The sequence below is a fragment of the Prinia subflava genome, chromosome 33, assembly GCF_021018805.1.
Source record: "Prinia subflava isolate CZ2003 ecotype Zambia chromosome 33, Cam_Psub_1.2, whole genome shotgun sequence".
Lineage (NCBI taxonomy): Eukaryota > Metazoa > Chordata > Aves > Passeriformes > Cisticolidae > Prinia > Prinia subflava.
In genome coordinates, this window is record NC_086279.1 from 399734 (window position 1) to 422811 (window position 23078).

General features: G+C 57.3%; 1 protein-coding gene and 1 pseudogene across 2 annotated transcripts; both read left to right on the forward strand.

Annotated features, from left to right (window-relative positions):
- The first annotated feature begins 308 nt into the window (after positions 1 to 308).
- On the forward strand, positions 309 to 2724 carry LOC134563084 (zinc finger protein 664-like). 2 transcript variants are annotated; one of them, XM_063420881.1, is made up of 3 exons: positions 309 to 708; positions 1000 to 1090; positions 1276 to 2724. In XM_063420881.1, exons 2-3 carry the CDS (start codon positions 1030 to 1032, stop codon positions 2520 to 2522), a joined length of 1308 nt encoding a protein of 435 aa, XP_063276951.1. In that variant the 5' UTR covers positions 309 to 708; positions 1000 to 1029; the 3' UTR covers positions 2523 to 2724. The 2 variants fall into 2 exon arrangements, with proteins under 2 accessions (XP_063276951.1, XP_063276952.1); XM_063420882.1 differs by having other exon boundaries at positions 1003 to 1090.
- Positions 2725 to 4073: 1349 nt separating this feature from the next.
- LOC134563078 (zinc finger protein 436-like) lies at positions 4074 to 7221 on the forward strand (annotated as a pseudogene).
- Positions 7222 to 23078: the final 15857 nt, after the last annotated feature.

A 23078-nucleotide genomic window follows, 5' to 3' on the forward strand; every position in this document is an offset into this window, starting at 1 on the left:
TATTCTCTGTGAGGCCGCTGTTTGCATATTCCCTGTCCCTTTCCCATATTCCTATTCCTGGTCTCGGTCCCCATTCCCAGTCTCCATTCCCTGTCCCCATTCCCGCTCCCTGTCCCCATTCCCGTTCCCTGTCCCCATTCCCTGTCCCTATTCCCTGTCCTCATTCCCTGTCCCCATTCCCGCTCCCCGTCCCCTCTCACCGGACGCCGCCGCCATCGCTCCGGATCCCGCTCCCCTCACGTCTGAGGGCAAACCCCGCCCTGCTCCCGCCCACCAATCACAGCGCGCCATCGCTCCTAGATTTGCATAACTACGCCCTGTGGGTCGGCCCCGTCCCTCGCCGGCGGCAGCCCCGTCCGGGCGCTGTTTGCTCCCAGTTCCCTCCCAGTGCTCCCAGGAAGAGCCAGACTGGGAGGGAAAGCGCTCCCGATTCCTGCCCGCTGCTCCCGGGATCGCTGCCGGTGCCGCTTTGGAACCCCCCCAGGGCAGAGCGCGGCTGCTTTTGGGTGTCGGCACCGCCCGGGCCGGGCTGGGAGCGGAGAAGGAGCGGGAGGAAAAGGAGGAGCAAGAAAAGGAGGGACAGAGGTGGAGGAAAAGGAAGAGGAGGGGCGGGAGGAAGAGGAGGGGTAGCAGCAGCAGCACGCGGTTCCCCTGCTCAGGCTGCAGCTCCCCCGGCTCCGGCAGCATCGCCCCCCCCGGAACCCGCAGGTGAGCGGGGAGGGATAGCTCGCCCCAAATCCATCGCGGGGCTCTCCGCGAGGGTTTTTGTGCGGTCCACGGCGTGTTCGGATCTTGCAGGAGCCCGAAGCGGAGCCAGAGATGGCCCTGGAGGGATCTCGGCGGGTCCCACGTGGCGATAGCCCGGTAGCGGCGGGCAGAGCCCGGAGATGAGCCGGGTCCGGGCCCCACCGTGGCTGAAAGGGGCGCTGACTTCTGCAGCCGCGCCTGGGCAGCGGCACCATCAAACCCAACGCGCTCAGCGCTTGTTTTACCCCACAGCAGGATTTCCCTTTGGCAAACCTCGGCCCGATGGAGGAGGAGGAGGAGGGCGCGGCGAGGAAGACGAAGATGTCCCGGGAGGCGCAGGCAGGTGAGGAGGAAGTCAGTGCCCCTTTGCCCCTCTCTGCTGCTCCATCTTGCAGCCCAGCCTGGTCCCCGGCTGCAGGACAACCCCGCTGCCGATGCCGTCCTGCTGGGGATGCGCAGGAGAATCTCCTTACCCTTCCCTGTGGCCCGGAGGCAAATCACAATCTCTCTTGGTCTTTCCTCCCCCAGGCACGGAGCTGAGCACGGAGCCCAGGGAGGAAAAATCCCAGCAGCAGAACATCGTGGAAGAGGCCGCTGTGAGCGGCTCCGCGGCACAGGAACACAACGGGGAGGAAAAGCCGCGGAGATGCTGCACAAGGAGGGGCTGCAAACGCAGATCTCGGGGCTCCAAGCAGGAAAGATCCACCCCGGGCCAAGGAGGTGGCTGCAGCTCGGAGCTGGGGGACCCTGAGCAGCCTCAGGATGGGGATAAGCCCCACAAGTGCTCGGAGTGTGGGATGAGCTTCAGGTGGAGATGCCAGCTGATCAAACACCAGAGGAGCCACACCGGGGAGAAGCCCTACGAGTGTGACCAGTGCAAGAAGAGGTTTCTCACCAGCTCCCAGCTCCTCAAGCACCAGCGCATTCACACGGATGAGAGGCCCTTCCGCTGCCCTGACTGCGGGATGGGCTTCAAGCAAAAAGCCCACCTCATCAGGCACCGGCACATCCACACCGGGGAGAGGCCCTATGAGTGTCCCCAGTGTGGGAAGAGCTTCAGGCACAGCTCTGCCCTGACTGAACACCAGAGGAGCCACACCGGGGAAAAACCCTATGAGTGTGACCAATGCAAGAAGAGGTTTCCCACCAGCTCCCAGCTCCTCAAGCACCAGCGCATTCACACGGATGAGAGGCCCTTCCGCTGCCCCAAGTGCGGGATGGGTTTCAGGCAAAAAGCCCACCTCATCAGCCACTGGCCCATCCACACCGGGAAAAAGCCCCACGAGTGTGAGCAGTGTGGGAAGAGCTTCTCCAGCAGCTCTTCCCTGATCAGTCACCAGAGGATCCACACGGGAGAACGCCCCTACGAGTGTGGGGAGTGTGGGAAGAGCTTCATCCGGAGGCCTGCCCTGATCACACACCAGATGATCCACACTGGGGAAAGGCCCTACGAGTGTGACCAGTGCAAGAAGAGGTTTCCCACCACCTCCAGTCTCCTCCTGCACCAGCGTATTCACACGGATGAGAGGCCCTTCCGCTGCCCTGACTGCAGAATGGGCTTCAAGCAAAACTCCACCCTTGTCAACCACCGTCGCATCCACACCGGGGAGAGGCCCTACGAGTGTCCCCAGTGTGGGAAGAGCTTCAGCCAGAGTTCCAGCCTTATCAAACACCAGAGGCGCCACACCGGGGAGAAGCCCTACGAGTGTCCCCAGTGTGGGAAAAGCTTCACCAGGAGATCTTACATGACCAAACACCAACGAAGCCAGCACTGAGGGAACCCCTGTGAGTGCCCCGACTGCAGGAAGAGCTTCATGCGCTGGTCCAGCTCCATCCCCTATGGGAGGATCCCCCCTGGATGATCCCCAGTGACCCCCGGTGGGCAGAGCCCCGGTGATCCATGTTGGGCACACACCTGGCTGGGGGCTCCACATCCTCCTGGCTCCCTGTGGCCTCAATTGTCTTTTCATTTCTCTTTGTCTTTTTAAAACACCCAAAACCAGGGTGAAAATAAAGATTTTGAACAAAGACCTCTATGGGGAGATGAGCAGATCTTCCGGAGGTGTGGGGGATAATGGTTGCAAGGGAGTTGAGTGTAGCTCAGAGCTTTGGGATCCCCCGGCCGAGCAGCTCCAGCTGCGCTGGGAGAACCTGGTGGAGGTTCTGGGGCAGCTGATCAAGGACCCCCTGCCCTGGGACTGTCTCCCTGTTCCTGGTGTCCCCTTTCCAGGATCTCCCTTTTCCCACTGTCACTCCTCTTGCCTGTTCCTATGTCACCCCACTCCTGGTCCTGCCGTGCTCCCATCCCAGTCCCCATCTCCTTCCCGCTCTCATTCCCTGTCCTGTAGTCTCTGTCTGGTGTCAGTTCCCAAATTCCCAGTCCCATATTCCCTGCCCTGTTCCCGTTCTCGTATTCTTAGTCACACTGCAGGTCCTGGATTTCCATTGGGTTTGTCCCTGTCCTGTTCCCATATTCCCATTCCTAGTCCTGCTCCTGTATTCCTGTTTCTGACAGCAGCCCCTCTTCCTAATCCCCGACCATATTCTCTCTCCAGTTCCTGTTCCCATATTATTTCCTGTCTCATTCACACATTCCCCTGCCTGGTCCCATTCCTGGTCTTTCTCCATGCACTGTCCCATTCCTGGTCTCAGTCCCGAATTACCTGTCCCATTCCGGTATTCCCGTTCCCATTGCTGCTCGCTGTCCCCATTCCCTGTATCATTCTCAGTCCCTGTCACCTATTTCCAGTCCCATTCTCAGGCCCTGTCCTCATTCCCAGGTCCTGTCCTCATTCCTGGTTGTGTCCCGTATTCCCTGTCCCATTCTTGGGCCCTGTCCCCATTCCCAGTATCCTTCCCAGTGCCTGTCTCCTATTTCCATGTCCATTCCCAGTCCCTGTCCATGCTCCAAATCCCTGTCCACACTCACGGTCCTTTCCCTGTGGCATTTCCAGTCTTGTCCCTGTTCCCTGTCCCTATTCCCGGTGCCTGTCCCCATTCCCTGTCCTGTCTTGTATTACAGGTTCAATTTCGGTGACATTCCCTATTTTCATACCCATTCCCCAATTCTAAATCCCTGTTCCCAATCCCGGTCCGATTCCTTGTGCTGGTACCATGCCCAGGCCCTGTTGCCATTCCCTGTCCCCATTCCCTGTCCCCATTCCCGCTCCCTGTCCCCTTTCCCTGTCCCCATTCCCTGTCCCCATACCCGCTCCCCATTCCCGCTCCCTGTCCCCTCTCACCGGACGGCGCCGCCATCGCTCGGGATCCCACTCCCCTCACGTCTGAGGGCAAACCCCGCCCTGCTCCCGCCCACCAATCACAGCGCGCCATCGCTCCTAGATTTGCATAACTACGCCCTGTGGGTCGGCCCCGCCCCTCGCCGGCGGCAGCCCCGTCCGGGCGCTGTTTGCTCCCAGTTCCCTCCCAGTGCTCCCAGGAAGAGCCAGACTGGGAGGGAAGGCGCTCCCGATTCCTGCCCGCTGCTCCCCGGATCGCTGTCGGTGCCGCACGGGGCGGGGCCGCTTTGGAACACCCCGAGAGCAGAGGGCGGCTGCTTTTGGGTGTCGGCACCGCCCGGGCCGGGCTGGGAGCGGAGAAGGAGCGGGAGGAAGAGGAGGGACAGAGGAGGAGGAAGAGGAAAGGGAAAGAGAAAGAGAGGAGCGGGAGGAAGAGGAGGAGCGGGAGGAACAGGACGGATGGAAGTGGAGGAAAAGGAAGAGGAGGGGCGGGAGGAAGAGGAGGGGCAGCAGCAGCAGCACGCGGTTCCCCCGCTCAGGCCGCAGCTCCCCCGGCTCCGGCAGCATCGCCCCCCCCGGAACCCGCAGGTGAGCGGGGAGGGATAGCTCGCCCCAAATCCATCGCGGGGCTCTCCGCGAGGGTTTTTGTGCGGCCCAGGGCGTGTTCGAATCTTGCAGGAGCCCGAAGCGGAGCCGGAGATGGCCCTGGAGGGATCTCGGCGGGTCCCACGTGGCGATGGCCCGGTAGCGGCGGGCAGAGCCCGGAGATGAGCGGGGTCCGGGCCCCACCGTGGCTGAAAGGGGCGCTGACTTCTGCAACTGCACTTCGGCAGCGGCACCATCAAACCCAACGCGCTCAGCGCTTGTTTTACCCCACAGCAGGATTTCCCTTTGGCAAACCTCGGCCCGATGGAGGAGGAGGAGGAGGAGGGCGCGGCGAGGAAGAGGAAGATGTCCCGGGAGGCGCAGGCAGGTGAGGAGGAAGTCAGTGCCCCTTTGCCCCTCTCTGCTGCTCCATCTCGCAGCCCAGCCTGGTCCCCGGCTGCAGCACAACCCCGCTGCCGATGCCGTCCTGCCGGGGATGCGCGGGGGAATCTCCTTGCCCTTCCCTGTGGCCCGGAGGCAAATCCCATCCTCTCCTGGTCCTTCCTCCCCCAGGCACGGAGCTGAGCACGGAGCCCAAGGAGGAGAAATCCCCGCGGCAGCAGCTGGTGGAAGAGGCCGCTGTGAGTGGCTCCATGGCACAGGAGCGCAACGGGGAGGAAAAGCTGCGGAGATGCCGCACAAGGAGGGGCTGCAGATGCAGATCTCGGGGCTCCGAGCAGGAAAGATCCACCCCGGGCCGGGGAGGCAGTCGCAGCTCTGAGCTGGTGGTCCCTGAGCAGCTTCAGAATGGGGAGAAGCCCCACAAGTGCTCAAAATGTGAGAAGAGCTTCAGGCGGAGATCTGAGCTGATCAAACACCAGAGGAAACACACTGGGGAAAAGCCCTGCAAGTGTGGGGAGTGTGGGAAGAGCTTCACCCAGAGTGCCACATTCATCAGACACCAGAGGAGCCACACTGGAGAGAGGCCCTACGAGTGTGACCAATGCAAGAAGTGGTTTCAGCCCAGCTCCCATCTCCTCCGGCACCAGCAGATTCACACGGATGAGAGGCCCTTCCGCTGCCCTGACTGTGGGTTGGGCTTCCAGCGAAACACCGACCTCATCAGGCACCAGCGCACCCACACGCCCCTACGAGTGTCCCCAGTGTGGGAAGAGCTTCAGACACAGCCACAACCTAATTATCCACCAGAGGAACCACACAGGAGAACAGCCCTACAAGTGTGGGGAGTGTGGGAAGAGCTTCAGCCAGAGGTCTCACCTGAACGTCCACCACAGGATTCACACCGGGGAGAGGCCCTACAAGTGTGACCAGTGTGGGAAGAGGTTTCAGAGCAGCTCCAATCTCCTCAAGCACCAGCAGATTCACACAGATAAGAGGCCCTTCCTCTGCCCTGACTGCGGGATGGGGTTCCAACAAAACTCCCACCTTGTCACCCACCAGTGTATCCACACTGGGGAGCGGCCCTACGAGTGTCCCCAGTGTGGGAAGAGCTTCAGACGAGATCGACTCTGATTGTCCACCAGAGGAGTCACACAGGGGAACGGCCCTATGAATGTGGGGAGTGTAGGAAGAGCTTCTTTAACAGCTCCAACCTGATTATCCACCAGAGAAGCCACAGCGGGGAGAGGCCCTACGAGTGTGACCAATGTAAGAAGAGGTTTCAGACTTCCTCTGATCTCCTCAGGCACCAGCAGATTCATACAGACGAGAGGCCCTTCCGCTGCCCTGACTGTGGGATGCGCTTCAAGCAAAATTCAGCCCTCGTCACCCACCGGCACATCCACACTGGGGAGAGGCCCTACAAATGTCCCCAGTGTGGGAAATTCTTCTCTAGGAGCTCTCACTTGATCCGACACCAACGGAGCCAACACTGAGGGAAGCTCTGCGAGTGTCCCAACAGCTGGAAGAGCTTTGTACTATGCTCCAGCTCCATTCCGCATGGGAGGATCCACCCTGGATAATCCCCAGTGACCCCCAGTAGGCAGAGACCTGGAGATCTGTGGTGCCGGTGATCCATGTTGGGAAGACACCTGGCTGGGGGCTCCACATCCTCCTGGCTCCCCGTGGCCTGGATTTTCTTCTTATTTCTCTTTATCTTTTCAAAACCGGGATAAAAATAAAGACTTTCAACAAACACCTGGATAGGGACATGCGGAGATCCTCTAGGGGATGTGGGGGATGCCGGGTGCGAGGGAGTTGTGAGTTCGTGGCAGGAAATTTGGGGTTGCTCCTGGCTTTGGGCTCCCCAGGCCAAGCAGCTCCGGCTGCACTGGGTAGTGGGGGACGTTGTGGTGGAGGTTTTGGGCCAGCTGATCAAGGACCCCCTGCCCTGGAACTGTCCCCATGTCCTCTCGTCCCTTTTCCTGGTGTCGCATGTCTAGGATCCTCCTGTCCCTGTAATCACTCCCCTTGACCCCTGCCCATTCCTGTGTCACCGCACTCCTGGTCCCATCCTTCTCCCATCCCAGTCCTGATCCCATTCCTGCTCTCATTCCCTGTGCCGTGTTCTCTGACTGGTTTCCACTGACATATTCCCAGTCCCATATTCCCTGCCCTTTTCCCCTTCTCGTATTCCCTGTCCTGCTGCAGGTCCTGGATTTCCATTGCTTTATTCCCTGTCCCATTCCCATATTCCCAGTCCCGGTCCTGCCAAGGTCATTATATGGGTATAGAGTCTCTCTAAGGTCTTACAGCATTTTAGTATCTAAGCAGAGTGATTTATTTACAAAGCATGTATCTGAAGGTGCAAGAGTCCTAAGAGTGGCCTTACAATACAACCAATTATAAACATAAACAAGCAAAGTCTGAATAAAACAATAACCAAAGCATAGAAATCTTAACACACAAAGTTCTAATGAAACAGCAAACAAAGCATGGAATCCCTAACAAGCAAAACTCTAGTAAGACTATAAGGAAGCATAAATCTCACATTACAGCCTCTAGGTAAATCAGACTCCCATCTCCTGACCCCAAACAGGATTTTCCAACCGTGGGGTCACAATAACAGAAAGGGAACACAAGATCACAGATCCCAGACAGGGGTCCTGGCCGCGGGGATAACAACAACAGAAAGGGGCCCCGAACCCGGCAGAGTTCCCGAACGCAGGGCCGCAGTGGCAATGGGAGATCCCGAACTCGGCAGAGTTCCTGAACGCAGGGACATGATGGCAGAAAGGGGGTCGCAGGGGGAAAGAAGGGACGGGATCGCAGGGGCAAGGAGGGGTCCCGGGGTCCCGAACCCTCGCAGGGGGAAGGGACGGGACCCCAGGGCCCAGATCCCAGGCAACAATACATGGTACCTTTAGAATCCCATTGGGCTCCCTCGCAGGGCTCCTTCCTCACGCTGCAGAAAGAGGAGGTTGGAGCGATAGATCAGATTGATCAATCGACACCTTCACTTCCAACCCAGAGGCTTTTTTATCCCAAATTACAAAATGCATATTCATATACTTTATCTACACACTAACCAGTCTAGGTACAATTCTAAAGTTCGTAAAACTACGAAAAACAGCGTCAAAACCTACGCACATAGCATATCTATTAACGTAAAACTCTATCTTACTAGCATAAGGTTCTACCTTGTTGTACATAAAATTCATACTAAAAATTATAGACAGTACTCTATTTTTGTTGTGTCTATATCACTAGGCCTAAAGCTCTGTCCTTGTACACTAACAACTAGGACGTAGGGCATGTAAAACTTAAAGCTGAGGGTTATATTTCTACTTTATACATCTAAAGCTTTATATATTCTAATTTTTCTAAAGGTTTTAATTCTACCTCTGTACTTTTCACTCTCTGCGGAGGATCCATGGAAACATGGACTCCAACACGGTCCCTTTCCTGTTTTGCCATTTCTGACAGCAGCCCCTCTTCCTAATCCCCAGCCCATATTCTCTCTCCACTTGCTGCTTCCGTATTATTTCCTGCCCTGTTCCCACATTCCCATGCCTGGTGCCATTCCTAGTCTTTCTCCATGCACTGTCCCATTCGTGGTCTTAGTCCTGAATTACCTGTCCCATTCTGGTATTCCAGCTCCCATTCTTGTTCTCTCTCCCTGTTTCCTGTATCATTTCCAGTCCCTGTCACCTATTTCCAGTCCCATTCTCAGGCCCTGTCCTCATTCCCAGGTCCTGTCCCCATTCCTGGTTGTGTCCCATATTCCTTGTCCCATTCTTAGGCCCTGTCTGCATTCCCAGTATCCTTCCCAGTGTCTGCCTCCTATTTCCATGTCCATTCCCGGTCCCTGTCCATTCTCCGAATCCCTGTGCACATTCACAGTCCTTTCCCGTATAACATGTGGCATTCCCGGTCTTGTCCCAGCCCTCTCCGATTCCTCCTCACCCCCGGCTGAGTGGGGGGGCTCAGCCCAGGACCCGTCGTTGTTCAGGGCTCCCCCGAGTGCAGCAAAGGGGAGCGTTCCTGCCTCGGAGAGGCCCCAGCAGAGGATGGGATCCTGTCCCTCTTTGAGGGTGCTTAAGGGCATTCTGGCCCCTTTAAAGACAAGTTGTTCTCTTTTTAAGGTTTTTTTGGGGCATCCCATCACTACAAGTGTTTTATTCCAAGGGTTTTAGGATGTTTGTGGGGCTGCAGCTCCAGAAGCCCCTCCTAAAGAGGGATCATGATGGCTTAAAGGGATGTTTTTAGGGGGGCCCCCACTACAAGCCCCTTCAGGGGATGTTTTGCTCCCCAGGGTGGGGTTTTGGGGTTCTCTCTACCATCAATGCTTGAAGAGCCCCATAAAATTGGACCCCACTAGAACTCCCCATTAAAGGGCAACACCACTCCCCTTGATTCTGGCAACGGAGCCTTGGGGAGTGTTGGGGGTCCCGGGGAGATTTGGGGGTATCTAGGTGATGGCAGTGGGGGCCCTGTGCTGGGTATAAACCTTCCTGAGCAGCTCCTGGGGGAGTTTGTGGGTCCGGGGGCTGTTTGGGGTCACGGTGGTTTTTGGGGGGTTTCAGGGGCGGCAAAGGAGGGTGTTTGGCAATCCCGGGGGTGGAATTGGGCCTTCCAAGGCTGTTTTGGGGTATCTGCTGGTGACAGAGATTGGATCCCATGTCAGGTATAAACCTTCTCAAGATGATCCTGGGGCAATGTTGGGAGGTCCTGTAGAAATTTTGATGTCCTGAGAGAGTTTTGGGGACTCCGTATGTGGTTTTGCAGTTTTGTAGACTTTTTGGAGGGTTCCAAGGATATTTTTAGGATTCTGGGGGAGGTTGGGGTGTCCTGGGGCAGTTGAGAGTTCCCGGGAGGGTTTGGGGGTACCTGGGTGATGCCTGGGTGACAGCTGGGAGCCTGTGCCGGTTCTGAACCTTCTCACTGTGCATGAGCAGTGTCAGCGTGTTCAGGGAGATCCTGGGTTGCCAGGGGGTTCTCCACAAATCTAATGGGATCCCCCATTAGATATTTGGAATCTCCAAAATTCTAAGGGACCCCCCTGAACTCCCCTCACCTCTGGATCTGCTGCAAGCATCTCACCTAAAACCCTGAGAGCTGTGATGAGTGGCAGCCTAGGAGTCTTTCTCACTGTCTGCCACACTGGGCAGAACACCCCAGGCACAGCAATACATTAGGGAACTTCCATGGTTTTCTTCCCCTTCTGTTTCCATCTGTCCTGGTTTAGGACAAATTAGGGGGAAATCTCCAAAAGGAGCCCCTTAAAAAAACCAACCCCCCACAAATCCTCCCCCCACCACCGGGTACGGAAAGAATTTCCTCAGAGGAAAAGTGGAAAAAACTTGTCTATCAAGAGACAACTAAAAAAGCACTCCCCAACACAAGAAAAAATAGCCCCAGATGATAACAAACGTTTTCACCAGTCCAAGAGACGATGAACAACTTGGGCAGTCTCTGCTGGGGAGGGTGCCAAGCTTCTCTCACAGATGCACACTCCGGGCAGGGGTTCCTTGACGTTCCCAGATCAAGGTCCAGAGCCGGTTCCGATGGTCTTCAGAGAAGGGGAAGAAGGAAGGAGGGGGATGAGAAAAAAAAAGCAAAAGCAGAAAAGCAGCAAAAAAGCAGCAGGCAAGCAGAAAGCAGGCAAAAGCCCGCAGCAGCAGCAGCAAGCAGCAGCAAGGGGGAGGGGCGCGGCTATTAGACAAAACAACTGAGAGCACGGGAACAGAAACACAAGATTGGGATACAAAGCACTGTCACCCCAGGACACCATCACTGGCATATTTCCAAAGACATTCCCCCCGAGGGTGTGCCCCAGGGGGTTTGGTAATTCCTCAGCTTTAATCTCATCTTGTTCCCAGCTTTTCGGCATCCGCGAATCCCCCGGATGTCAGCTGGATGGAGAGGAATTCCCGCCCGTCGGAGCCGAAACCATCGGATCCGCTGATCCCGTGGGACAGGAGGTCACAGCCGGGAACCTCCTGCAGTGTGGGGAGACCTGGGGAGGGATTGGATCCACAGAGACCCACGGAATTGTGCCACAGAGCCCCATTGCAGCCCTACAGAGCCCCAGAGTCTGATGGAGACACACAGAGCCGCATCCCAGCCCCTTGGATCCGCATGGATGCACATCCCAGTGCCCCAGATGCCGGCCCAGCCCCAGGGATCCCCAGGGCAGTGCCACAGTTGCCATCGCAGGCGCACACATCCCCCAGGCCCGGCTCCCCGCGCTGAGCCCCGCTCTGGCTGTGCCGCTCCTGCAGCATCTGCAGCTCCCTGCTGGCCCCGTGCCGGTGCCGCTCCTTGCGCTGCCTCTGCCTGTGCCCAGATCCCGCCTGGGCTCCGGCCGCCATCCCCGGCGGCTGCGGCCCCGCCCGGCCCCGCTGGCTGTGGCGGCGCTGGAAGGGGATCCCATCCAGAGAGCCCACGGACACCAACGGGGGAAGCCCGGGCCGGGCTCCGGCAGCGCCACGGGCAGGGACCGCAGCGAGAGGAGAACTGGGGGGACACGGAGATTTGGGGGAACTGGGGGATCACGGGTGGAAGAAAGGGGGAAAGGGGAAAACCGAGAAAACCGCGAAATGAGGTAGGGGATTCCAGGAGTGAGAAAAGGAGAGGCTTGGGAGGGGTAGAGGTGGAATGGATGGGGTTAAAGGGGGTCCCTGTATCCTGTATCCTGGAGGAAAAGGAGCTCCAAGGGTCCCTCGTGTCCGTACTCCCAGCACGAGGCGGGTAAACCCGGGATGGCTGGGAATAGAGGTCCCGGATGTCCTCAGTGTTGAGGAAAGGAGGGGCTGGGTGCTGAGAAGGGCAGGAATAGGGGTCCAAGAAGTATCCGGGTCAAGGAAAAGTGGGCTCAGGGGGTTGGGAGAGGGGAGATGGCCGGGAAAGGGATGCACGGGTTGTTGGTGCCCGATAAGGGGGTTCAGAGTGGAACACGCGCTCGGGAATGGGCGTTCGGGGGGATCGTGGCGCCCAGGAATGGGGGTTTAGGGGCCTTTCGGTGTTCCAGAATGGGCGATCACAGAGTCCCGGTGCCGTGGGTCCCCTTCAGATCTCGCTACCCCCCTCGGGGCCCCGGGAGTGCCCCCGGCCCCAGCCCCGGAGCCATCGCGCTGCTCCGCTGCGGCCCCGCCCACAGCACCAGCCCCGCCCCCAGGGCCTCCTCCGGCCCCGCCATTGGCACCGCTCTTTCCTACCCGCCAATGGCAGCGCTCGTCTTCTGTGTCGTCATCGGTCGCCGGGCAGATCCCTGTGGCGCCGGGCGGGGAACGCGGAAGCGAAAGTGCCCGAGGGAGCGCGGGGGGAGGGCCGGGCGGAATTCCAGGGAATTCCCCGGGATCCCCTCCTGGCATCCCCCGGGACCCTCCTCGGCCACGCACTGCGGGACCCGCGGGCCGGGCTGTGCTCAACTCCCGGGGCCTGCGCTCAAAGCCAGCCTGGAACCCGCTGCCTTCGGCCCGAAGCCCGGCAAGCACCGCCAGCCGCCGATCCATTTTCTCCTGCGGCTGCGGCTCCCGGCCCCGGCGGAGCAGGACTGGGCGCTGGGACTGCCATCCCTGATTGCCAATCTCCTGCTCTCGCTCTGTCCTGTGCTCTCCCTTTCCTTCGGGTGATCATCAATCCCCGAGCGGCTGCAGAGCCCCGTGCCCAGCTCGGGTTTCCCAGGAAAGGGAGGCCTGGGGGTGCGGTGCCCCGGGCTGGGCGGGAATGGGGGTCCGGGGGTCCCCGGGGTGACAGAAACAGGGGGTGCAGGGGCTGGGAGAGGAGGATCTCCGGGAAAGGGGGTGCAGGGGGCTGTCGGTGTAGGATAAGGGGGTGCAGGGGGTCCCGGAGCTGGGGAAGGAGATGCGGGGGTGTCCCAGTCCCCAGGAATGGGGATTCCAGGGGAGTTCCCCAAAGCACCTCCCAGGGAGCAGGAGCTGGGTCAGGAGCTGTAGGGAGAGAAAAGGGGGTGACCCGGCATGAGGGGGACATGGGGGAGTCACACGCGCTCCGAGGGGGGGACGCCACCTCTGGGGGCGCCCCCTCACCTTCTCCCGCGGCGGAGGCCGAGCCCCAGCCCCGGCAGACGGAGCCCAAGACGAAGCCCCCGAGCCCCGGCAGCGTCTTGGGGGGGCGTCCAGCAGCAGCTCCGGGGGCGGGAGGGGCAGGATCCAGGAAAGGGCGGCAGCTGCTGGGAAGGGACCGGGATGGACTGGGACAGGCTGGGATGGACTGGGACACCGGCATACACTGGGATACACTGGGATACACCGGGCCCAGGACTGGGACCCACTGGGAGCAGGTTCAGAGCACACTGGGATCCAGCAGGACCACAAGTGGCACAACAGGGATCACAGTGCCTGACACTGGGATTGCCTGAGAGTGACTGGGTTCATACTGGTGGAAACTGAAACCTTACGGGGACATGTGGCTGTGACTGTCAATGACTGCAGACATGCTGAGGGTAACTGGGATATACTGGGAGTGTCTGTAACCATAGTGGGGGTGACTGGGAACACCCTGAGAGCAACTGGGATTGACTGGGACCATGCTGGGGGAGACTGGGGTCCTACTGGACTCATATTGGGATCATACTTGGAATGACTGGGTCTATGCTAGGGGCAACTGAGAGCAACTCGGATCAGACTGGGAGGAACTGGGAGCAACTAGGACCACGCTGGGAGCAACTGGCATCATGGCATAGCAGTAGGATCCTACTGGGAGTGACTGGGTCTGTGCTAGAGGCAACTGGGATCACACTGGGAGGAAATGGGACCATGTTGGGGACAATTGAGATTGTATTGGGAGCAAGTAGAACTAGACTGAGGGTGACCTGGGTCATTCTGGGATCATATTGGAAGTGAGTAGGAGCATGCTGAGGGCAACTGGGACCATGTTTGGGCAACTGGGATATACAGGCAGCAACTGGAATCATGTTGGAGGCTACTGGGAGATACTGGGAGGGAGTGGAAGCACATTGAGGGCAACTGGGAGAGACCAGGAGTGACTGGGATCACAGAGGAACCATAAAGGAAGTTACTGGAATAATACTGTGAGTTTCTGGGAGTGACTGGGATGTTTCTGGGAGTGACTGGAATCATACTGAGTAACTGGGAGCAACTGAGACCATGCGGGGGCAAATAGTACCGTACTGAGAGTTACAGGGTCCATACTGGGAAGGATTGGAGCCACAGCGGCAGTGAGTGGGATCATACTGGGGCTGACTAGAACCATGCTGAGAATGGCTGTAACTGTACTGGGAGCAGTGGGAACCATACGGGGCATGAATGGGAGCCACAGGGGCCCATGCTGGGAGTGACCTGGGCCCCCCTGGGGGAAACTGGCCCAGCTGGGGCTCAGGGTTTTCTCCCCCAGGGCTGCCCCAGGTCCTGCTGCCAGCCCCGGCCCCACAGAGCTGAGGGACAGGGGACAGCTGAGGGACAGGGGACAAAGCTGAGGAACAGGGCACAGCTGAGGGACAGGGCACAGCTGAGGGACATGGCACAGCTGAGGGATAGGGCACAGCTGAGGGACAGGGCACAGCCAGGGAACACGGCCTGGCCCAGGGACACTGAGCTCCAGCACTTTGGGCTGTTGTGCCCGGGCTGTTGCCCTTGGGCTCCCAGCACAGCCCAAGGGGGAGAAGCCCCTCCAGAAACTGTTGTTTGCTTGAAGCTTTGCTCTTGGACATTCCCAAGGAGCCCCTGCAGGGGCTGGAGCCTGGCCGGGTGCCTGGGGCCACCAAAGCAGCTGTGGCAGTGCCCTCCTGCCCCGGGCAGGGCAGAGAACACCCAAGGAAAGGCTCGTGCTGGGCTCAGGGCAGGGACAGGGCACTCCCCTGGCGTTGCCACGGGCACAACAGAGCCAGCCTGGGGACAGGATTGGGATTTGTGTCCCACGGAATCCCAGCAGGGATTGCTTCTCATTTCACTGCTGGTGGATTTGTTATCTTCTGTTAGAGCCAGGATTAATACTCGGGAGATGGAGCTCGTGTTCAGACTCAGATGTTTATTAATTCTTATCTATGTTACAGTCTTAGGAACCTCGAGCTCTGCTAACAAGTGAAAATTGGCCGTGTCTCTAACTCTTTCCAAGGTCTTTTAAGCACTATTTATCCAATAATGAGATGACACCTGTATTATTTATACTTTTAACCCAATAACCAAATACGAAAGGTCTGCAATGTGGACTTTTCACCCAGTTAGACAAAAAATCACCCAAAACCATGAAGAAGAAGGTTAAGGAAGAAGAGCATAACCTACACCCTAAATCCTCCATATTGCTTTATACATATTACCATATACTAAAATCTTAAACTCTAAATTTTCTGCCCTGTGATATCACACAATTCTATTCAAACTACACACCCATAATCCCAGAGCAATCACTCAATTTTGGAAGGCTATTCCACAGCCTCAAATCAAATGCAGTGCCTGCTTGAGGGTCAGTGCCTTTTAGCACAAAAAGCCTGAAATTCTAAATTTCCAGGGTTCAACCAACTCCCCCTCTTTGTTTGAACCATGTTTGAACCATGAAAACTGCTTTGACAGCTTTGCTTTGCTGGACTTACCACTCCTGGAGTGGTAGGGAGAAACATCCTTGACTGAAGATTGATTTCTCTCTCTATAGCTACATTTGGCACAAAAGGTGATGTTTACAGAGCCATGGATGTCTAATTCCTCAGGGTCAGAAGATGCCTGCGGAAGGTGACTGGAATTGGCCAAGCATCTACTGGCATGCAAACTAAACAGGTGAAAAATGTCTTTCCTAGGGTTGTATAGGAAAAACAGATGTTGTCTAAGCCTGATGCTTTAGTTAAAACCACCCAAAGATTTCTTTTAGCAGTGCAAATTTGCTAATTAGACAACTGCTGGCATTTGATTGGTCATAAATTCAAATCATTTCCCAGTGGAATTCCCATGGCAGTGGGTTGGGGATGTCCATCCATGGAATTCTCACCTGACTGGGATGAGAGTGAGATCTGGCCATGGAAATTCCATGGGAATTTCTGCATTCCCAAGTTCCCCCTTCCTGAATTCCACACTCCCAGAGGAATTCTCTTCCCCCTCCCACACCCACCTTGGTGCTCCAGAGCCTCCTGACCACAGCTGATGTATTTTGGGAGCTCTTCCACACAGATGTGTCCCAGGTAATGCTTCATCTGCTCCACCATGATCCCTTTGGATTCCCAGCACTTCTGGGTGATCCAGGTGGCACCGTCGGACACTGCAAAGCTCCCAGATCCCAGCTGGAAGGAGATGAAATCCCACCCATTGTACCTGTACTGGTGGGGTCCATGGACACTCCCTTGGAAAGGAGGGTGCAGCTGGAAACCACGTGAACCATGTGGAGACCTGACAACGAGGACAGAACAGACCCATGGAGTCGTGTCCCAGCCCCACAGAGCCCCTTGCAGCTCCCTGGATTCTCATTCCAGCCCAGAGATCCCATCCCACTCCCAGAGATTCTCCCAGCCCCACAGATCCCAGCCCAGCCCCTGGCTCCCCCCACTCCCCCCTGCTCTGGTTGTACCAGCCCCGTCTCCAGGTCACTGTCAGCCTCATGCTGGTTCCTCTCCCTGAGCTGGGTCTGGATCTCCCAATATCCCAGCTCTGGCTATCCCAATATCCCAGCTCTGGCTATCCCAGTGTCCCAGCTCTGGCTATCACAATATCCCAGCTCTGGCTATCCCAATATCCCAGCTCTGCCTATCCCAATATCCTGGCTCAGCTCCCGCTGCCATCCCCGCTCTCTGCAGCTCCAGCCAGCCCCGCTCACAGGGTGTCCCATCCATGTTCCCCCGCTCACAGGGTGTCCCAGCGCTCACAGGGTGTCCCATCCATGTCCCCCACAGCCAAGGACTGGGGGACCCCTGGGCTGGGCTCTGACTGTGCCACTTCCAGGTCCTGCAGGGAGTGGAGAACTGGGGGACACGGAGATTTGGAGGAGCTGTGGCGGGGGGTTCAAAGTGAGAGTTTGGGGATCCAGGGGGCTCATCTGGTCAAGGAAAGGGGGGACTTGTAGAGCTGGGAGAGCTGGGAAGGAGGTTCAGGGGCTCAGACTCAGGGAAAGAGGGTGAAGGGACCGGGAGAAGTGGGATGGGCTGTCCAGGGAATCCTGTGCCCAGGAAAGGGGGTGCCAGGACTCCTCAGTGTGAGGAAAGGAGGGTCTGGGGGCTGGGAAAGGCGGGGTGGCCAGGAAAAGGTTGTGTTGATGCTGGATAAGGGGTGCAGGGGGGTCTCAGTGCTGGGCAAAGGGGTAAAAGAGTGTCTTGGAGATGTAGAAGGGAGTCCCAGGGGGTCCTGGTGCCCAGAAAAGGGGTGTCCAGGACTTCTCAGAAAAGGGGGGGTACTAGGGTGGGGACACCCAGGATGTTTGGGGAGTTCAGGGGGTCTCTGGTTTTGCAGAAAGGTGGGGCTGGGAAAGGCAGGAATGTGGGTCCAAGGCATTCCAGGGCATCCCAGGGTCAAGCACACACAAAGTCTGGAGGCTGGGAGACAACATGGGATGGCCAAGAAAAAGGGAGCAGGGGGTCCTGATGTCCAGAAACAGGGGATTCAAGGGGGTCCCTGTGCAGGATAAGGGGAGCAGGGGGGTCCTGGTGCCAGGAATGGTGGTTCAGGGTCCCGCGGCCGGGGGTCCCACTCCCCCCTTGCCCCCCCAGCCCCAGCGCTGGAGCCATCGCGCTGCTCCGGGCGGGTGTGACAGTGCCCGAGGGAGGGCTGGGGGGGAAAGGGGGAATCACTTCCAGTTGTCCCCAGTGAAGGCTCTGTAAATCCCAGTTAATATCAGGTGCTCCCAGTATGTTCCCAGTCTCCCCCAGTATGGTTCAAGACACTCCCAGTATATCCCAGTTGCCCTCAGCATGTCTGTAGTCAATCCCGGACACTCCCACTTACCTCAGCATAGTTCATTTGCCCCCAGTATAATCCCAGTCACTCCCAGTATATCCCAGTTTTCACCAGCATGCATCCTTGTCACCATGAGATTTTCCTAGTTTGCTGAGCGTTCATACTAAAGTACAAGTGTGCACCTTCTCATGCTCATTCATGTAAACAGGAGATCGTGTTTTGTAAATATTGTCATTGTTTCAAATTCCTTCCCCAAGAGAAGGGGAGGTTGAATGACAGCCTCCTTGACCAATGTGGGTGAGAGGTGGGAATGCCCACTCACCAATCTATGGTCACCTTGCTAGAAGTATATAATAAGAAGTAATAAACAAAGCAGGAGGATTCTCCCTCCTGCTGCTCTGATCTCCCAAACTCCGGCTCCGTGTGTCTTTTTCTGGCGAGGCTCACAGTGACAATGTGCCATGAGAGGATCCGCGTTGGATGATCCCCAGTGACCCCCGGTGGGCAGAGCCCCGGTGATCCATGGTGCCTGTGATCCGTGTTGGGAACACACCTGACAGGGGGCTCCACATCCTCCTGTGTCCCCGTGGAAACCTGGACACATTAACAGACCAACATTAGAAATCCATTGTGGAGAGCGCATTTGTCGACTTCTGACCCCAGAAAAATCTCACTTTTTGTGTCTTCTGGTGGCATCAAGCAACGCCAGATGGCCTTGAAGGTCTTTTCCAACATTATTCCATTGTTTCAATTCTCTCTGGCCTATGGGCATCTTCCACAGCAAATGGGGACAGACTGGGTCCAAACCCACGATTGTGGAGACCCTCTAAGAAAGCATGGAAACCTTCTAAAAAAAGGTTCTTCCCACCCACCCAAGCATGTGGATGCTCTGCCTGCAGGGAAATATAAATCCTTTTGTTTTGGCCTTGAAACGAAAAGGTTTCTGTTCATCCTTTTGAAAGCCTTTAAACTGGTATAAAAATAAAGATGTTGAACTAAGGCATGGATGGGGACATTTGGACAATGACATGGGTGATGCTATGAGAGGACATGGGGGACCTGGATGGGGACACAGACATGGCTGGTGCCATGGGCGAACATGGACATGGCTGGGGACATTGGGGACATGCATGGGGACATGAACTGGGACAGCATCAATGCCAGCACAGTGCTGGCAGAACATTGCCACCAGCATCTTGATCTCGGCCGTGGAGAAGCACTGCCTGATGCAGTTGTTGCCACCTCATCCCCACTGTCACCACAGTGGTGTCCCAGCCAAATGTCACCCCCCACCAGGGCAGGACACAGAACTTGTTCAGCTGGGAACATCTGGGAACAGAAGGGAGTGACAGCCACCAGGGTGTCCCAGAGCCACTGGGCTCACCCCAACCACCTCTGGGGACAGGGCAATGGTCAGTGTCACCCAGAGGGCCACATGGCCCCACGCTGGGTGTGATCAGAGGCGTCCTGGTGGAAGCATCCTCACAGGTGTGGCAACATTGTCCCCTGATGTGTGTCCTGGAGGCATCGTGTCCCCTCCACTCCATATGTCCCCAGCCCCTCCCTATGTCTCCCTGTCTCCCCTCTCTGTGTTCCCATCCCCTGTGTGTGTCCCTGTCTTGCTCTGTGTCTTCCTGTCACCATCTTCCTTATGTGTCCTTGTCCCCTTCCGTGTGTCCCCATCCCTCCTCCTATGTTCCTGTCCCCCGCCCTCGGTGGGGCCAAAGTCCCCGAGGTTCCGAGCCCGTGTCCTGCAGGGTTTCCCTGTGTCCTGCAAGGTGTCACCGTGTCCCTCAGGATGTTCTGTGGCTGCTTCTGGTGCCGAGCGTCTGCACCTGTCCCGGCACAGGTATGGAAATGCCACAACACCCTGGGACACACAATGACATCCCATGACAACCTTTGTCCTCTGATTTTGGCTCCTTCTTCCCCCATTTTGGATCCTTTCCCCCTCTTTTAGGCCTCTTCTCCCTATTTTGTGTCTTTTCCTCCCTATTTTGAGTCCTTTCTTATTTTCCATATTTTCTCCAGTTTTGAGTGCCCTCCCCTTGCTTTTGGAACATTTCTGGGTGCATCGCCCGCCCTCCAATCCCCTCCCCACTCCTTAAGACCCTCATCCTCCCCCCCGTCCTCCCAGGCGTGCTCCCAGCCATGTCCCCAGCTGTCCCCCACATCATATAGACCCGGTTCTTGACATCCTGGATGCCCTCAATTCCCTGGCCTGGAAATGTGGATCTCCTCTTCCAGGAGATCCAGAGCTGGCCTGGCTTCCAGGGGACACCAGTGGCACCACGGCTCGGGGTGGGTGGCCTGGTGGGATTGATGGGAGGGGATTTGGAGTCATGTTGGGACTGACTGTGTGTCTTGTCCACTCCGCAGTGAGGAGCAGCCCCAGCTGGGGAGCCTGGGATGGACAGGGGCAGGAGAGGTTGGACCCTGGTCCAGATGGACACCAGAGCCATGGATCCCCCAAGGATGGACACTGGTCCACACGGACACCAGACAATGGATCCCAGCTTGACTCTGATTTGGACGGTCCCTGGCCCTGCAGCCCCCCAGCCTGGCCAGCCCCCAGCCCAGATGATCACAAGCCTGGCACCACCCTGTCCCAACCCACTGGCCCACCAGCCTGTCCCACGAGTAACAACCCCAAAAACCCTCCAAATTAAACTCCATTCCAGAACATCGGTTTGGGGTGGTCCCTGCAGAGTGAGGGGGAAACTGAGGCACAGGCTGGGGGGGGTGACCTTTCAGTGATGGGAGGGGATTTTAGGAGCCATCCTGGAGACCCCAACCTTCCAATAAATGAGCACCTATCCCCCAAACTGGCACCTGCAACATCCTGGGTCCCCCAGCTGCCATTTCAGAGGGACTCCAGGAGCCACCGTGATAATCCCTTCAATAAGTAACCCGTGATGTCCCCCTGGTGTCACCGGTGTGTCCCCAGTGGGAAAAGCAGCCTCACCAGAGGAGGAGGATGTGGTGGTGGTGATGGAAGAAGAGGTGAGAGTGTGACTAAAACTGCTGCCTGGTCACATTGGGAAGCCACAACAGGAACTGGGGCTGAGCAAGAGCACAGCACTGGAGGTACCATGAGGGACCAGGGCCAGCACACAGGGAGAGTCCCCAAGGTCTCCTCGGGGATGCTGGAGCCAGGGCAGAGGGTGCAGGGTCGTGCAGCATCCTCAGGCGAAAGCAGAGGGATGGAAGTGGCCAAGTGTGACCCCAAAAATGTTGTCACGCCACCAACCCCCATAGGATGTGGGCCAACCCCTGCTCTGGGGCGCAGGTGACAAATTGGTGGGTGGTAGTGACAAAAAGCACAGGTGCCACCTCGGGGATAGCACAGAGAGGGGGTCCTGTGGTGCCACTGTGCCTCCCACTGAGGGGCACCCCAGGGTGACAAAGGGGGTGTCAGGGGTGTCCCCAAGCGGTTAGAGGAGCTGGGGGAGGGGAAAGGAAGCGCAGTCGGGGCGTGTCGGAAACACCTCCGGTCTCACCTGTGTCCATGGCATGAGTGTGGTGAGGCATCGTTCGCTGTGTCATCCTGTCCCCCTGCCACCGTGTCACTCTGTCTTCCTGGCAGTCTGTCCCCCTGCACTCCTGTCATTATGCTCCCCAGCACCCTGTCCCCTTGCCCCGTCGCCCATTGTCATCTGTTATCACCCAGTGTCACCTCTGCTGGGCAGTGAAGGGTGGTGGCACTTCCAGAGGGCCACATGGGTGGCCAGGCTGATCCGAAATCGCCCCCTGTGAATGCAGTAGTCACACGTGACCTAGGCACACAGAGTGGTACTGCAATTGTCATTGTCATTGTCACTGTCACTGCCACTGTCAATGTGTCTTGGGGTGACTTTGTGATGCTTGTATCCCCAGTTGTTCTGCTTTTGCTGGATATTAAACTCTACACTTTAAGGAATGGTTTCGAGAGCTAAGGGGGTGGAAGAAGAAGTGTAGGGTTTGTTTGCAGAAACTGCACTCACTCCTCTGCATTCTGCTCCTGGACTGTGCTGTTTGTAGATGGACAGCGAGAGACAGAGAGAGCTCTCCTTTGTTTTTAATTGGCTTTTAGCTAGCTGAGCCACAGAATTTCCCTGGACCGTTTTCTTTTTCTTGCAACTGTTTCAACCTGTTCTGGACTGAAAACCCAGAAAAACACCCAGAGCTCACGCCTGTGACCCACTGGGTCCCAAGACAGCATTTTCCAGCCCCAGAGGGACTGATAAGAGAGTGGACAAGCTGAGCTACCACCCATGACAAAGACTTCCTCAATTTTGGAATCTCTCTTAACAACAGCGAGAAGTTCTGCTTTCTGATATTGTTTATTGTTCATTGTTCTTGTGCTTGTGGGCACTTTGCTTGTTGAATAAACAGTTTTTTTCCCCTTTCCTCAGAAGAATTTTTTTCCTGGACCAGTTGGGGGAGGGGCTGCTTGGGTTTGCTTTCCAGAGGGACCCATTCAGAGGTTTCCTCACAAATTTGCACTAAACCATGACACTGGTCTCTGTCCCCATTCTAGGTCCCCTTCCCAATCCCCTTCTCCATTCCCTCTCCCCATTCCTGGTCCCTGTCCCCACTCCTAATCCCTGTCCTCACCCCCAGTCCCTGTCCCTGTCCCCATTCTTTGTCCCGGTCTCCACTCCTGGTCCCCGTGCCCATCTCCAGGCCCTGTCCCGATTCCCTGTCCCATTCCCGGTTCCTCTCTCCATTCCCAGTCACATTCCCGGTCTCAGTTCCGTATTCCCTGTGCCAGTTCCTGTCTGATATCCCAGATCCAATTCTTGTTCCCTGTCCCCATTCCCAGCATTATCCCCAGTGCCTGTCTCGTATTCCCACTACAATTGCCAGTCCCTGTCCCCATTCCCTGTCCCCATTCCCTGTCCCCATTCCCGCCTCTCCCATGGGGCCCTCAGGGCTCCCCAGCTCGCCCTGCCTGTGGCACACGAACCCTTCAGCCCTGCTGCTGCCCTTGCCCAGCTGCACACAGCACAAGGCTTTGGGCATTTCTCACAGGCCCCAGCTGGCCACAGCATCCCCTCCTGCCAGCACCCGCTGTGCCTCACAGCCCTCCCTGCTGCTGGGGCCATGCAGGGCACACGGGCCTGCAGGAGCCTCCTGTTCTTGCCACAGGAGCAAGGCTGCAGCTCCAGCCTTTGGGCCCTGGGCCGCAGCAGCCCAGGGGAGGCCCAGCTGCAGAGCTCGCAGCCCCGCGTGTGTTTCACTGGAGCACTTTGGAACTCTGATACCACTG

Excerpts from the sequence above, each read along its gene's own strand:
- LOC134563084 (XM_063420881.1), top strand. The coding sequence starts at position 1,030 with ATGGAGGAGGAGGAGGAGGGCGCGGCGAGGAAGACGAAGATGTCCCGG. Across the intron at positions 1,091-1,275 it reads GTCCCGGGAGGCGCAGGCAG|GCACGGAGCTGAGCACGGAG; the intron begins GTGAGGAGGAAG and ends TTCCTCCCCCAG.